Consider the following 17,268-nt stretch of genomic DNA (forward strand, 5'->3'; position numbering starts at 1 on the left):
GTTAGAATTGTAATGTAAATAATTAGAAGTGTGATTTGGTTAATTAGTATGGGAAGGATTTAAACCAACATTTTTTAGGTATGGGTCCGATAGCTTTATTAGCTGACTGAAAGACCCCCGAAATGGGTTGTCTTCCAGTCTGGGAAGACCCTCCCAAGGAGCAGCGAGACCACTCTTCGGATGCAAAACGCAAGAGGCTTTATTCAGATACACAGGTACCTGGGGCGACTTAGTCTCTCGGAGGACTAGCGCGCCTTTAGGCTGGAGCAGTGGGTTTTTATAGGGTCGGGGAGCAAAAGCGCGGGTACAGAAGCGAGAAGCGTAGTTACAGGGTTCTGATTGGACAATTTAAATAAGGCTCGGGACAGCAGGGTACCTTCCAGGGGGCTTCCAAGAAATCAGATATGCAAGTTAACTTCATTTATCTAGGGTACCAGCTGTTTCTGTTCCCTTGCTCATGGCCGGGTGTCTGACCACAGATATCCTGCTTGGCCCCCACCGCCCTTGCTTTTCTGAGCTGAACTTTAACTGAGCTTCCCTGTCCTCTGCGCTGGTAAAATTTCATGCCTTGCGAAATGGCGTTACTGCTGCTAGCTGCTATTATTGAGTGGGGGTCTTTCATTCCCCCCTTTTCCTTTAAACTGAATAAAATCTTTTATTCAGCTGACTCGGTTTTCTACATCTTCAGGGTCAAACTGTTTAAGTTGGTGGTATTGTTGGGTCAAGACCAAGGCCTGTATAACTGACAGTCTGTCTTTCATGAACTGAACCAGACGGTTGAGGATACAAGGCCCGAACAGCAAGATTAACAGTATGATTATGAGGGGGCCCATTATGGAGGAGATTAGGGTGGTAAACCATGGAGATCTGTTGAACCAACCCTCGAACCAACCTTGTTGTGACTCAAATAACTGCTGTCTCTGCTTGAGTCGTTCCCTGAGTTTTGCCATATTGTCCCTGACTACACCTGTGTGATCAGCATAGAAGCAACATTCCTCTTTTAGGGCTGCGCAAAGCCCCCCTTGCTGTAGGAATAGAACATCCAACCCCCGTCTGTTCTGCAGGACCATTTCGGATAAGGAAGTCAAGGACTTTTCTAAGGCACTGACTGATTCCTCCAAGGCCTTGATATCTGTGTGCATGACTGCTTGTAATTGTTGGAACTGTTGGGTCTCAACTAGTGCAGCGGTCCCTGTTCCCACTCCCGCAGCTATTCCCCCTACTGTCAGTCCTCCCAGCATAAGGGCCAGTGTGAGGGACACTGGTTCCCGTCTAATTCGTGGCCTCTCTTCAAATTGTTCATAAATATATGAAGGGGTATGATAGGTTACTCTGGGCCATAGCTCTATTAACACGCAATAGTCAGAGGTTGTGTTAAGGACCGTAAGGGAAACACAGGGAGTGAGACCCGTACTGCATGCCCAGTAGGTTCCATTGGGTGCCACCAGATATCCAGTGGAGGAAGTCTGAAGTGGATGGGTACTGTTGCACAGTGACTCGTGGGTTTTAGGGACTCCTCCCACACAGGTCCCTCGACCCAATACCTCTGACAGGGTAAGTTTATGTTGGGAGGGGGATGTACAATAGGCCGTGGCTTCAGTTTGGTTGGTATAATTGCCAATTATAGCTACTCCCTCATAGTATGGGGGCCTCGAAACCAGACATAGCCAGCATTCCTCGGTCAAGTTTGGACTGGTATAGTTGAGGGTCGAGTATGCCCCCTGGATTAGATTGAGGAGTCTGTCCCCTGTACCCTGCAGAGGAGTTGGAGTATTATTGTGTGAAGATGGGGCCAAGGTAGTGGAGGGATTTTGGGCGGGAATTGGTTTGGGTCTGGGAGGGGGTGCTGGCTGAGAAGGGGGCTTCTGTTCTAACAAGACCGCGTTTGGCCCGACAGCTACTGTTGATGAGACAGAAGCTATTTGCCTCGTTAAGGAGAATATAGTGACAGGGTCATATCCTGAGCGATAGAGACGCAGTCCCCAGGACTTGGGACCATCCCAGACTGCTGTTTTGCCTTGGGCGGTAAAGTCGAGGATCAGAGGATTGCATCTGCCTCCTAAGGTGGCCCCCGTAACATTTTTAGTCAAGGAGTCATAACAGGGGCCACACCAGTCCTTGCTGCATACCCAAGGTCCTGCACCCGTGTAACCAGGGGTGGTTCCTCGCTTAAGGGTGATTAGGTCCCAGGAAGAGGATGGCTTCCAGTAGGCGTCTCCGGTGGTTTCGCAGCCCCATTGGGCACAGTACCCATCTGCGGGCCCCCCGCATTCTTTTCTAAAGTTTTGACCTGGGCACACATAGAAATCCCTGGCTCTTGTTCCATGCCGTCCCCCAGGGTGGTGGCAGCCATACCCGGAGAATGGCTCCTGGTCTGATGGATTCCATGAATCCCCCACTAGGTCACAGAGGTCAAAGTATAGGGTTGGAAAGACATCTTTCGTGGTTCCCAGCATGGAGGTGGAATTGGCAACCTGTCCTGTCATAAGGTTAGTGACTCTCCAAGTTATATTATAAACTGTATGAGGGCTCTTGGCTTTCCCCCCCTCTCCCAGTCCTAGCAGGGCCCATAAAATGATTAGGGGGGCTCCCGAGTAAGTCTTATCTTTAGAGGGTTTTGAGAACGTTGAACCTTCCATGATGATTCTGATGTTTTCTCGTCCGGTCGGGCCGCTTTTACGTGGGAGGCGTGGACCCAGGCCGCAATGCCGTCGACCTTGAGAGCAGTCGGAGTAGTCAGCAGCACAGTGTAGGGTCCCTTCCAACGGGGTTCCAAATTCTTAGTCCGATGTCTGCGGACCCAAACCGCGTCACCAATTTGGTAGTTGTGGGGTATCACTGGTCTGTCCAGCTGGTCTTTGTAAGCGGCAGCAAGTGGCTTCCAGACTTCTCTCTGCACGGCCTGGAGTGCCTGTAAGTGAGCTTGCAAAGAGGGACTGTTAGCAAAGTCTGAAATATCGGGGTCAAAAAAATTAATGAGGGGCGGGGGCGCCCCATATAATATCTCAAAAGGAGTAAGTCCATGAGGTCCTGGAGTGTTGCGGGCACGATAAAGGGCTAGGGGTAGTAGGAGTACCCAATCTCTAGTGCCAGTTGCAAGCGTTAATTTAGTTAGAGTCTCCTTGATTGTTCTATTCATCCTCTCTACCTGTCCTGAACTTTGGGGTCGGTAAGCACAATGTAATTTCCAATCAATCCCCAAGAGCTTGGCCACCAACTGACTTACCTGGGAGACAAAGGCGGGCCCATTGTCGGTTCCCAGTACCTGGGGCATGCCGTACCTGGGGAAAATCTCTTCCAACAGCTTCTTGGTCACTATCTTGGCTGTTTCATGTTTGGTCGGGTAGGCTTCTACCCATCCGGAGAAGGTGTCAACAAATACCAACAGATATTTGTATCCATATTGTCCAGGCTTAATTTCAGTGAAATCAATTTCCCAATGGGTACCTGGTCGGTGTCCTCGTACCCGGATTCCTGTCCCGAATTTGGATTTTCCAGCATTGACCTGAGCGCATGCCCTGCAGGCATCAGCTACTTGTTGTAGGATTTTGTCTCTGCCTAGCAAATAATGGAAGCTTTCTTCTCTGTCTAGGAGAGTTTTCATTTTCCGAGGACTAAGGTGAGTCAGCTTGTGTAAATAATCTATCAGTTCGAAAGTCTGTTTTGTGGGCACCACAGACCTGCCTTGGAAGACCCAATGCCCTCTGGCCAAATCATGAGAAGCCCCCATTCTTTTTAGTATCTCCGTGTCCTCTCTGGTATAGTGGAAGGGACAATGTAAAGGAGGGGCGTTGGTATCTTCTGGGGCAATCGTGAGGACTTGTGAGGCGCCTGGCGTCATGCCTATAGCGGCCTCTCGTGCGGCCCCGTCAGCCATTCGGTTGCCTCGGGCCTCGGGGCTGTCCCCTTTTTGGTGTCCTGGGCAATGGATTATACTTAGTTTTCGGGGTAAAAACAGGGCTTTTAGTAAGGCCAAGATCTCGTTTTTGTTTTTAATTTCCTTGCCCTCGGATGTTAGCAGTCCCCGCCTCCGATAAATCTCCCCGTGGATGTGGGCAGTGGCAAAGGCGTACCGGCTATCGGTATAGACATTAAGCTTCTTACCTTTTGCCAGCTTGAGAGCCTGGGTGAGCGCAACGAGTTCAGCCCGCTGGGCAGAGGTTCCGGCTGGAAGGGCTTCTGCCCAGATTACCTCGGTTTCGGTGGTCACTGCAGCCCCGGCTCTTCGTTGACCATCTTTTAGAAAGCTGCTCCCGTCTGTATACCAGGTAAAATCAGCGTTCTGGAGGGGTTGATCCGTCAGGTCCGGTCTGGTCCCGTGCATTTCCGCAAGGATCTCGAGGCAATTGTGTTTCGCCCCTCCCTCCGGCAAAGGGAGCAGGGTTGCAGGGTTTAGGGTTACCACAGGTCCGAAGTGCACCCGGTCCGTATCCAGGAGCATGGCTTGGTAGTGGGTCATGCGGGCATTAGAGAGCCAACGGTCTGGAGGCTGCTTAACCAAGGCTTCCACCGCATGAGGTGCCAGGATGGTCAATGGCTGGCCCAGAGTTAGTTTACCCGCGTCCTTGGTAAGGACTGCAATCGCCGCTACCATTCGCAGGCAGGGCGGCCATCCTGAAGCCACTGGGTCGAGCTTCTTCGAGAGATAAGCTACAGGACGTCTCCAAGGACCCAGTTTTTGAGTTAGGACCCCTTTTGCGTAACCCTGTTTTTCGTCCACAAACAGTTCAAATGGCTTAGTTAGGTCTGGGAGTCCCAATGCGGGAGCGGTGAGTAAGGCCCGCTTTATTTCCTGATATGCCTTTTGTTGGTCCTCGCCCCACCTGAACGGAGTCCCTGATTTGGTGAGTGGGTATAGAGGGGCTGCTATTTCAGCAAATCCTGGAATCCATAGGCGACAGAACCCTGCTGTCCCCAGGAACTCCCTCAGCTGCCGAGGGGTCCCAGGTACAGGCATGTTCATAACTGTCGCTTTTCTGGCCTCAGTCAGCCATCTTTGCCCTTCTTTGATTTGGTACCCCAGATAAGTGACCTGCTTTTGGCAAATTTGAGCCTTTTTGGCGGAGGCTCTATAGCCCAGGTTCCCTAGGGTCAGTAGTAAGGCCTTTGTGCCTTCCTTACATTCCTGTTCTGAGGTAGCCGCCAGTAGGAGGTCATCCACATATTGGAGCAATATCAGGGTAGGATGTTGAATCCTGAAATCGGCCAGATCCCTATGTAGCGCCTCATCGAACAGGGTGGGGCTGTTTTTGAACCCTTGTGGGAGCCTGGTCCAGGTCAGTTGTCCTGAAATCCCCAATTCTGGGTCCTTCCATTCGAAGGCGAATATAGGTTGGCTTTCTGGGTGAAGTCTCAGGCAAAAGAATGCATCTTTTAAGTCTAATACTGAGTACCAATTATAAGACGGGGAAAGCCCACTTAACAAATTGTAGGGGTTAGGCACGGTGGGATGTATGTCTTCTACCTGTTTGTTAACTTCTCTGAGGTCCTGGACTGGCCGATAGTCCCCAGTTCCCGGCTTTTTGACAGGTAATAGGGGAGTATTCCAGGGGGACTGACAGGGTGTTAGTATCCCTTGGTCCAGGAGTCTCCGTATGTGGGGTCTGATTCCCGTCTTAGCTTCAAGCGACATGGGATATTGTTTGATTGAGACAGGGGTAGCAGTCGCTTTTAGCGATATAATCAAGGGGGCTTGTTGAGTGGCCAATCCCATACCCCCAGTCTCTGCCCATGCTTGGGGAAATTTAGACAGCCAAAAAGTCTCTAGTGCGGTTTCGGGGTCTCTAGGTGGCTCATGGAGCCGATATTCATCTTCCAAATTTAGGGTTAACACATGCAAGGGCTGTCCTTGTGGCCCCACAATTCGCACTCCTGAATTCTCAAAGTATATCTGGGCCTTTAATTTGGTCAGCAGGTCTCTTCCCAGTAATGGGTATGGGCAATCCGGGACATGGAGAAAAGAATGAGTCACCTTACCGGTAGCCAGATGTACCTTGCGGTCGGTTGTCCATCGATATCTTCTTCCCCCGGTAGCCCCCTGGACCCAAGCGGATTTATCGCTCAAGGGTCCGGGGTTTTGGGTCAACACAGAGTGTTGAGCCCCAGTGTCCACCAGGAAGGTGACTGGCTGCCCCCCGACGTCAAGAGTTATCCTGGGCTCAGGGGGGGGCTCCTGACCCTGACCCCCCTAGTCTTCCAAGGTTAGGAGGGAGGTCTGGGGTCGTGGCTTTCGGGGCCCTTTCGGTCTTTTGGGGCAGTCTTTAACCCAGTGTCCTTTTTCCTTACAGTACGCGCATTGGTCCTTCTCCACCTGGGGCCCCCTCCGGTCTCCCTCCTGTCTACCCTGTCTTTGACTGGAAACTACGGTGGCCAGGAGTTTGCTCATCTCCTTATGTCTCTTACGGTCCCTTTCTTTTTCCTTTTCCTCAGCTTCTTTTCTGCGACGGTCCTCTCTTTCCTCTGCCTCCTTTCTAAGACGGTCCTCCCTTTCTTCTGGAGTCTCTCTCTTATTGTAAATTCTTTCTGCCTCCTTTAGTAGGTCCCTGAGCGAACTCTCCCTTAAGTTTTCTAGGCGCTCGAGTCTGCGTTTGATATCTGGAGCAGATTGCCAAATGAAAGACATAGCTACGCTAGTTTCTTGCCCTGGATCTTCTGGGTCATAAGGGGTGTATCTACGATAGGCTTCTTTGAGTCGCTCTAAGAACGCTGAGGGAGTTTCTCCTGGTCCCTGCAATACCTGTTTAACTTTAGCCAGGTTGGTGGGGCGTCGGCCTGCCCCATGGAGACCCGCTATGAGCAACTGGCGATAGAGAATTAGGTGATTCCTACCTTCCTGGGTGGTGAAGTCCCAGTTGGGACGTTCGAGGGGAAAAGCGGCATCTATTTCATTAGGCAGCTGGGTGGGACGTCCGTCTGTTCCCCGAACCGCCTTTCGAGCCTCCAGGAGGACTCTCTGCTTCTCCTCCGAAGTCAGCAAAGTCTGCAGTAATTGTTGGCAATCATCCCAGGTGGGCTGATGAGTAATCAGGACCGACTCAATTAGAGCAGTCAGCCTAACTGGGTCTTCAGAAAAAGAGGGATTGTTATTTTTCCAGTTATATAGGTCGGAGGAGGAGAACGGCCAGTATTGTAGTTGGCCATTTCCTCTGGTCCGGAGAGGGAATGCCTGAGAGGAAGTAGAATCCGCGGCCAGCTGCTGGTCTCGCCGTCCCCTTAAGCGGGCTGCCATGGGGGACGGGGCAGCGGGAGATGGCGCGGCAGGCCCCTCGTTTTCATCGGTCGAGTCGGCCACCTGAGGTGGGAGGGCCTGTTCTCGGTAGGGAGGGGGGTCCTCCGTGAGGAGGTCTACCAATAGGTCATCCCCCGCGGGCAGAACCTGCGGAGGAGGAGGTTTGATTTTTGAGGGGTCAGTAAGAGTCGGATATAGAGATGAGCGGGATGGGGGTCCTGTTGGAGTGGGGAGGAGTGGAGGGGGTAAGGAGGGAGCAGACGGAGGAAGTGGGGGTGTGGGAGGGACGAAAGGCTTAACCCATGGTGGCGGATCATATGCCATTGCCTCCCAAGTCACGATGTAGGCAACTTGGTCTGGGTGCCCATGAGGGCCGGGGTCCATCACTTTGGCTTTGACCTGTGAAATAATAGTAAGGTCGAATGTACCATCCCTCGGCCAGCCCACGTTAAACGTGGGCCATTCAGACGAACAGAAAGTGACCCAACGCCTTTTTCGGACTTCCACGGACTGGTTGTTCGCAATGTCCTGGACGTCCCTCCAGTGCTGTAAAGTTAGACTCAAAGGGGTAATTAAGGACTGTCCCATATTTTCAAACACAGACACAGACAATACCAGACAAAGGAACAAAAAACCAATGACAAAACACCAAAATCGCGCAGCGCGGCTTCGGCGTAAAACCGAAAGCAAAGTCTGAGTTGGAGATAGCGAGAGTCCGGATCTCTCTACTCCCAGAAGAACCACATACCCTTCTGACTGCGGAGGAGCTCCAAACAGTCCGATCCGGGTAGGGTTCGCAGAAAACGGGCGGGTCCCGAATTGGACCCCAGATGCCCTCGGGACGTCTCCCAGGGCTGCGGTCGGGAGTGCGAACTCGTCAGTTCCTCCGCGGGTCCGCCAAATACAAATCTAGTCGGCCAACTAGTACAGAACCTGACGCGGGCGCAAACATAAAAATACAATACAGACAGTCACATAAAGCGATCGCTGGCCAGCTTACCTCCCGGTGGTGAGTCGGTGGTCCCTGGGCAGGGGTCTCCAAATCCCGGACGAGCCCCCAAATGAAAGACCCCCGAAATGGGTTGTCTTCCAGTCTGGGAAGACCCTCCCAAGGAGCAGCGAGACCACTCTTCGGATGCAAAACGCAAGAGACTTTATTCAGATACACAGGTACCTGGGGCGACTTAGTCTCTCGGAGGACTAGCGCGCCTTTAGGCTGGAGCAGTGGGTTTTTATAGGGTCGGGGAGCAAAAGCGCGGGTACAGAAGCGAGAAGCGTAGTTACAGGGTTCTGATTGGACAATTTAAATAAGGCTCGGGACAGCAGGGTACCTTCCAGGGGGCTTCCAAGAAATCAGATATGCAAGTTAACTTCATTTATCTAGGGTACCAGCTGTTTCTGTTCCCTTGCTCATGGCCGGGTGTCTGACCACAGATATCCTGCTTGGCCCCCACCGCCCTTGCTTTTCTGAGCTGAACTTTAACTGAGCTTCCCTGTCCTCTGCGCTGGTAAAATTTCATGCCTTGCGAAATGGCGTTACTGCTGCTAGCTGCTATTATTGAGTGGGGGTCTTTCACTGACCTTACTTGTAGAATGGCGTGTAATGGATAGCACAGAGAATTTTGGATTCTCAGGTATAGGTTCAATTCCTATTGTTCTAGAAATATGAGGATTTAAACCTCTATTATTTACTCTATCAAAGTAACTCTTTTTTCAGACTTTTATCATCTTTATAATGTTGTCTTTAAGGTTTTCTTGAACTTCTGCTGCATTGGAATATTCAGGTATTACTATTATAGAATAATGTTGCAGGGAGCCCTCTTGTTCGCCCTGGCCACCCAGCTATCTTAGCCCTGAAATAACCACACAGAAATTGTATTAATTAAAACACTGTTGGGGCCGGGCGGTGGTGGCGCACACCTTTAATCCCAGCACTTGGGAGGCAGAGGCAGGCGGATCTCTGTGACTTCGAGACCAGCCTGGTCTACAAGAGCTAGCTCCAGGACAGGCTCTAAAGCTGCAGAGAAATCCTGTCTCAGAAAAAAAAAAAAAAAAAAAAAAAAAAAAAAAAAACCACTGTTGGGCCCATTAGCTCTAGCTTCTTATTGGCTAACTCTTATTTTAATTTAACCCATTTATATCAATCTATATATTGCCACATGGCAGTGGCTTACCCAGTAAAATTCCTAGCATCTGTCTCCCATGGATTCATGGTGACTCTGCTCTTCTTTCTCTCAGTCTTCTGTTTAGTTTTCCCCACCTACCTAAGTTCTGCCCTATCAATTGGCCCAAAGCAGTTTCTTTATTAACCAATGAAAGCAACACAGAGATAGAAGGACCTCCCACACCGGAATAACTGGACTGTGGTGGTGTCATGTTGCCCTGGCTGTTGTTGACTGAATTCTTATACTGGTGTTTAGGATTGGGATTTGGGATGATTAGGTCTAACTCCTGATTTCCAAGTTCGATGGGTATTTTGTTCCCTGGGTTCTGTTTCCTCTTTGGTCTTTTAGTCTTTGTGGTCTGCATTACTGGCATCTGGCATTACCTCTGGTTTAGTGAGGAGTCTCTGTCCAAGTTTGGAGCTGGCCTGTGGAGTTATCTTAGCCTTTGTTGCAGCACAGTGTCTCTATTTTTTGCTGGAGACCTGTATTTTGTTATAGCCATCTTAAGTTCACAAGTTAAGTAAAATATTCACCTCTATCACCTCTGCAGGGCTAGTTCTGGACCTAGGAAATTAACCCAGTATCTTATTTCCCTGCAAGATTTGCAGGCCCCAGGCTTTAGAAGCAATTAGTATTTCCTTTGTCAGTTATTATCTCTTTCTTTCAGCCAGAGATGCTTCCAGACCTGAATTCCAGCATCCTACCTACCCTCCCCCTGCCCTTTTGCTATAAAAAGCTCCTGAGAAAAAATAAAGTTGGCAGCCTGATCAGAAAACCAGACTTGCTGTCATTTCTTGTGTCTCTTGTCCCCTTCATTCCTTTCTCCAGGTTTTCAGAGACACCCCATTCATGTCCCGCTGGCCAGAACAATTCTTCTGACTGGTGTGGCTTGCATCAGAGCAACAGGAGTCCCATGGAGTTGGGTCAGAGCCTGGCCTGGGCCTAGCAATGAGGTGGAATGGGTAGGCAGTAGGATAAGCCTTTGAATCTAGGGATTGGGGCAGTTCAGCTTACAAAAAACCAGGTCACTAACCTGTTCTTCTGACTGGTAAAGCCTTCACCTGAGCAGTTGAAGTATGTAGCAGTACTTTTCATTGGACTATCATTTGGATCATCAATCCCCAAAGAATGACATGGAAATTTATTACTAATTATGAAAGCTTTGCCTTTAGCTTGGACTTGTCTCAACTAGCTCTTGTAACTTAAACTTACCTGTTGTTTTTTTTTTTTTAAGTCCCAGGTGGCAGCTGTAGGCAGGCAGCGGACTCTGGGAGTGGCCAGTCCCAAGGCAGAGACGACTGTGGGTCCCTACAAGATCCCCCGGGCCATGTGAGCAGGCAGCAAGCTCACAGAGCAGCGGGTCCCAAGCAGGTCGCCGAAGATCCCTGGGTGTGGCGGGTAAAAGGCACATAGACACAGTAGGCAGGCATAGAACTGGACATTTATTACTTAGAAGGGAGGGGGGAGAAGAGAAAGGAGAGAGGGGGAACAGAGAGACAGAGAGAAACGCGTGCACACGCCAAGAGAGGACAGGAAGAGAGAGGGATCCAAGATGGCGGGGCAGGGGTCGGGGAGTCGCTGGGAGTGGGTGTGGCTTGCCCCTTAATTAATATAAATTACCCATTTATATTAATCTACATTCTGTGATGTGGCATTATCTTTCTTCTATCTTTCACCTCCTGTTTCCTCTCTGTGTCTGACTGGGACTCCTCCCTTCTTCCCAGAGTTCTGTCTGCTTAGAAGTCCCACCTATACCTCCTGCCTAGCTATTGGCCTTTCAGGCTTTATTACACCAATCACAGCAATGTATCTTCACACTGTGTGTAAATATTCCAAAAATATTTCTCCTTTTTTGTTTAGATAAAAAGAAAAAGTTTTATCTCTGTTACAGCAAGATTATGTAAAATAAGGACAATTATCAGAAAAGAATTGCATTCACAATGTTCAATTCAATTATATTTGGCAAATTCAGAGAAAATACTCTATTATCTATCCTCTCTTGGTGAGTACAAAGTTTTGTGTTTAATTTACATTCTATTGTAACTTGTATTACCAACCTAAAATATCTTTTATACCTTAAAACATTTTTGAAATAACTTAAGCTCTATATCTCTCAACCTTACAAATTTTACATTTCTGTTATAAGTTTTTTTTCTGAAGTTAGTAACAAGGAAAACAGTAAGACTATAACTAATTTCTTTAATCCCACCAGAAATCCAAGAAGGTTAAAATATTACCTGAGTAAATAGAAAGTGCAGAGTGAACAATCTCCAAAACTATAGAAACGACAAAGATAGCTGACTGTCTGGACAGTCAGCCAAGGTTCCTCTGCAATGCTGGGGCATTCATCTTTGGCTTATAGGCCAAGAATATCTTATTGACTTTTCTGTGAAGCAGGAAATTTGAAGGACTGTACTACCTTGTCTAGGCAAAGTTTTGTAATTGCCTTCTTTTGTGCCCTGCTTGTGCAATTTGTACAGCATACTGTCAGCAGTTGAGACAAGAGCAGTTCCTTGCCATGTGGCTAACTTTTGCCACAAAGAAAGAAAACTCCACATTTAGGTTCTTGATACCCATCATCCTTTTTTTTTTTTTTTTGAAGTAAATTGGTGCTGCCAGGAGTTGTGTCTCATTGTCATGAAAATCCTTATGTTATTAAAACATCTTAAATATCATATTCTGTAGATCTTTGAAGTGTTTAAAGATCATCTGTCTATCTAAAATTTATCTCTGTTTGACCTTGAAAACATACCTAAAAAGGTATACTATAAATTTTATTGTTAAATGACTAAGTACTAACCTGTATTTCTTAATTATCCTAAATAGTTTGTAAATATAAATTTCAAGGACTAAAAATTTACATTATATTGCCAAGTGAGCTATATAGGTAAAATTTCTTAAACAAAAGTAGAGACAAATATACAGAATAACAAAAAACAAACTTAAGTTTGTATCAATATATTAAAGTCCATACTAATGCAAAATATATAGTTATAGTTGGTTTTTAGTTTAAAGCACATTCAATAATCTACCCTTTAATCCTGTCATTTTGTAACACCCGATTCTGTGTTACCCCCTCAGTACAGTTCGCACGCCACTGTACCGTAAGCGAGTCGGACAAGGGCCTGGAGATTGAAAGAACACACAAAGAGACCTGGGTCATTCGAAAGGAGATCAGCCGAATGCCATTTATTTAGCCTTGGGGAAAATCTTATATACCCCACTCCTGCCTAAGGAATTCCACCCAGGCAGGTGGGAAATTACCATATCTAACTGCTGCACAAGGACTTCCACCTAGGCAGGTGGGAAATTACCATACCAACAATAGAGTCAACAATGCCCTACAGCAAATCACCAGGCGGGGCAGAGGGAGCACAGGAACAAACAGGATGCTTAGTCATCTGACCAGAAACTGTCCTCAAGATGAGCCCCAGGAACAAGGGCAGACCTGGGCCCTACAGTCATTTCTATATCCTCTTTTTTTTTTTTTTTTCAGAAAAAGATTCCTAAATGTAATCTTATTTGCTTAGTTTCCTCCTTTATCATGGCCAGTAACAACTTGCAATCAATCACCCTAATGATGATAAACATCCATAATCCATGGGATGACCAAACCCCACCCACTCCACCTCTTGGAATGTGGGCATCTTGTTTTTCCTGTTGTCTTGGGTGGGGGAAGATGGCATCTTTATGGGACCCTGAGAAAATTGGAATAATGGTCAAGCCCTGGGAGAGCTAGTTGTATTAGTCTTTTTGTTTAGTCTCTGTTTGGTGGGAAAGTTTAGATCTTATCTGGAGTCTTGACTGGATAGTCTGAGAGGTTGAACCATCTCAGTTAGCAGCTTTGAAGTTGTTCTGGATGCAGAGTTTTGAGGAAACGGAAGCAGAGGCATCCTGAGAGGCAGGATTATCTGAGCTACTTGTTTTCATTGATGTCTTGTCCTTTTTTTTCTGAAAACACACAAACATTTAAAGGTATCATATCTTTTACCACAAGTGTGGAATGTGTGATGTGCACAAATCAGCTAAAATGAGTTTTCTCTTCTACGTTTAAGCAGGTAAAAGGCATCTGTAAACTTTATAAGTCTGTTTGGACTGCATAACCAAACTGTAATATAAATCTCTATCCATGCCATATGAAAGGATGGCATGTAATAATAAGTCATGAGGACTCTGTAACCAACAAGTTCCATCATGTCTCAGAGCTCTTCTCATGTAGAGAAACATATATGTCACCTGTCCAGTAGTCTTCTTGGATTTCTCTTTTTATGTCTGTAGCCAAGATTTTCAGGAGGTCTTCTCTGGTCAAATCTGATATCTATTAACTTTGAAGAAATCTGTGGCTTTTTGTTTTCTTTGGAAACAAAGATACAGCCTCTCCCTCAATGCAACATATATTTTTAACTTCCATTCTGAAGTAAAGACAATCTTAAAATATACATGTTGGTTTAATTTAGCAGTTTTCATATCTAATGTCTCTCAGCAGCTATTGTTAACTAGCATTTAAAAATTTCAAAGTCAACAAAGCACCATACAGGATCCAGACACCTTGTGCATTTCCCATCTTTATGTGGCTTTTTCCTTTTATATTACTTTACTCTCTTTAAACATTTATTTTCTATGACTGTCTATACAAATTTTATTTTCTTTCATCAGCTTATAAGCACATTTTTAGACATACTATATCTGTTCAGAGGTTTTCTTGGTCTGGAGCTTACTTTCCATTCATCTGCAGCATTCTCTGATCATATGAGTCAAATCTTAAACTACTAAGTAGTTTAAACAACAGGGCCCTAGTGTCTAACTTTACCCCCTTCGTTCCATGAGAGCCTAACCTCATGCCTGCAGGCCCAGCCTGGAGCTGGTCTATCTGCCCAAGATGTGGGAAGTTTTGGGGTCCATACTGTGGTAGGCATTTATACCTAATCTCCTATCACTGAGTAGCTCATTGCTTGCTGCTCATAAACCCCATTTAAGTGCTTGGTAACAGGGTACCTTAAAAGAGCTATACCTCTTTGTGCCACTATTACTGAGCCTACCCAACAGACTGTGGTCACCAGAAAGCTTCTTTAGGCCTTATGTGTATATATATGGCCAGCTGTTAGGTGCCATTTGTAGTTGTACTTTTCATTGGGACTACCAGCCCACAAATAATGATCTGGAGACTTATTACTAATTATGAAAGCTTGGCCTTAACTTAGGATTTTTTCCAATTAGCTCTTATAACTTAATTAACCCATATTTTTAATCTGTGTTCTGCTGTGTGGCTCATTATCTCATCCCCATGTTGCATGTACTGCTTTCTTATTCTATTGGCACCATCCGCATGCTTAGATTCTTCTTCATCTTCCTCTCTCTCCCTGGAAATCCCACATAACCCTACTGCCTAGTTATTGACTATTGAACTGTTTTCTAAACCAGTCACACTGTGTACAAGCATTCTGCTGGCATTGGTGGGAAGGGCTGACCTCAGGGAGAATGATGAGATAGGAAGGCTTGCGTTCTAGAACTGGTTTGGGAAATGGAATTTAGGGAGTGGGGCCATTTCTTTATACTGTGTGATGTGTCACTGTGACTGATTTAATAAAAAACTAAATGGTCAATAGCTGGGCAGGAGGAATAGCAGGGACTTCTGGATAGAGAGAGCTCTGGGAAGAAGAATGGCGGTGCCATCAGCCAGATGCAGAGGAGGTAGGATGGGCAGTGCTGAGTAAAGGTAACCAAGCCACATAAAAACAAGACAAAACAAAAACATAGATTAAAAGTATGGGCGATGTGGAATAATCTTTTCGTACACTGTGAAAATGTCACTCTGATTGGTTTAATAAAAGCTGAATGGCCAATAGCTAGGTAGGATTTCCAGGCACAGAGAATGCTGGAAAGAAGAGTGAAGTCATCAGCCAGATGCAGGACAAGCAGCATGGGCATTACAAAGTAAAGTTAACTGAGCTACATAAAAGAATATAGATTAAAAGACATGGGTTAATTTAATCTATAAGAGCTAAAACTAAGCCTAAGCTATTGGCTGAACTATTTATTAAGAAGTTTCCTTGCTCATGATCTCCCTCCTTTTGCTCCTCATCAGGACCTTGGGAGCTCAGTCCGGTGCTCCTATGTGGGGCTCTGTCATTTTCTCCATCCAATGCCAGGTGAAGGTTCTATGGTGATAGGCAAGATATTCATGAGTATGGCAATAGGATCTGGACATTTCTGGCATCCTCTCCTCAGCTGCCCAAGGACCTAGCTGGGGGAAGTCAGGACCGTGAGGAGTGCGTTTACCCATTGAGAAGGTGGGACAGATCTAACGGGAGACCACCAAGTCCTGTTGGAATGGGACTGATGGAACAGGGGACCAAACCAGACTCTCTGAATGTGGCTGACGGTGGAGGAGGACTGAGAAACCAAGGACAACGGCAATGAACATGAACTCTACAGCATGGACGGGCTCACTGTGAGCCTTGTCAGTTTGGTTGCTCACCTTCCTGGACTTAGGGGGAGCTAGGAGGACCTTGGACTTAACATAGTGAAGGGAACCCTGATGGCTCTTTGTCTTGGAGAAGGGTGGAGTGGGGGTATGGGTGGAAGAGAGGGGAGGGAAGGGGGAGGAGGAGGGGAGGAGATGGAAATCTTTAATAAAAAAAAAAAAAAAGAAAAAAAAAAGAAGTTTCCATGTGGTTATTTGAATGCTGGCAGGCAGGACAGAGAAAGGCTCACTAGATACAGATTAATTTAAGTTATAAGATGTAACACCCAATTCTGTGTTACCCCCTTGGTACAGTTCGTGCGCCACTGTACCTTACGCGAGTCGGACAAGGGCCTGGAGATTGAAAGAACACACAAAGAGACCTGGGTCATTCGAAAGGAGATCAGCCGAATGCCATTTATTTAGCCTTGGGGAAAATCTTAAATACCCCACTCCTGCCCAAGGAATTCCACCCAGGCAGGTGGGAAATTACCATATCTAACTGCTGCACAAGGACTTCCACCTAGGCAGGTGGGAAATTACCATACCAACAATAGAGTCAACAATGCCCTACAACAAATCACCAGGCGGGGCAGAGGGAGCACAAGAACAAACAGGATGCTTAGTCATCTGACCAGAAACTGTCCTCAAGGTGAGCCCCAGAAACAAGGGCAGACCCGGGCCCTACAATAAGAGCTGGCAGGACAAGCCTAAACTATAAGCTAAGCTTTGTGATCTGGCAGTCCCACTGAGAAAGTTCGCCTACAAGTCACTTAGCCTGTTTTCCTGACCAGTCTGGTCTGCACCTGAGCAGAGGAAGTATACTGGGGTGTAGAACTTTCTAAGTGTCTTAAATTGATGTCCAAGAAGGATTCTCTGGTGAACACCCCACCCAAGAGACTCAAGAACAAGAAGATGAAACCACTGTTGACAGACTGACAATCCCTTTACTCCTTCAAGGTGAAGGTGCAAATCATGGATTTATTTATTTATTTCAATTTAGGCTTTGGGATTTTATAGAGCAGTATAGGCCTAGTAAATAAGGCCTAGTGTGGGTGGGTTTGAAGAACTAAGTGAGATCACTGGGTATCACTGAAATTTGACTCTAGAGATTATCCTCTGCCCTCCACATATCAGCCCTTTCTTTCTCTTCCTGCACATACATGTTATTTTGGTCTTTAGAGACAAGTGCTTAGTGTAGCCCAGGCTAACTTCAAGTTCACTCTACAGATCAGGCTAGACTTGAAAAGACTGTGTACCTCTGCCTCCTATGTACTGGGATTGCAGGCAGGGTCACCACACTCATTTCACCTTCAACTCAAAAAACAAGGATGGTTGAGTCAATGAAGAGAAATAATGTATTTGCAATAATCTCATCACGTCTGCCCCACCACAAATTTAACCCGGGGAAT

The 17,268-nt window shown here is 46.8% G+C and overlaps 1 protein-coding gene across 1 annotated transcript; it reads right to left on the reverse strand.

Moving 5' to 3' along the window:
* Positions 1–659: 659 nt before the first annotated feature.
* On the reverse strand, positions 660–2,882 carry LOC119817299 (MLV-related proviral Env polyprotein-like). Its single transcript, XM_038334458.1, has one exon. It carries the CDS (start codon positions 2,637–2,639, stop codon positions 660–662), a length of 1,980 nt encoding a protein of 659 aa, XP_038190386.1. The 5' UTR covers positions 2,640–2,882.
* Between the last annotated feature and the right edge of the window lie 14,386 nt (positions 2,883–17,268).

Source organism: Arvicola amphibius, chromosome 6 (genome assembly GCF_903992535.2).
Source record: "Arvicola amphibius chromosome 6, mArvAmp1.2, whole genome shotgun sequence".
Lineage (NCBI taxonomy): Eukaryota > Metazoa > Chordata > Mammalia > Rodentia > Cricetidae > Arvicola > Arvicola amphibius.

Coding starts and splice junctions, on each gene's coding strand:
- LOC119817299 (XM_038334458.1), bottom strand. CDS start 2,639: ATGGAAGGTTCAACGTTCTCAAAACCCTCTAAAGATAAGACTTACTCG.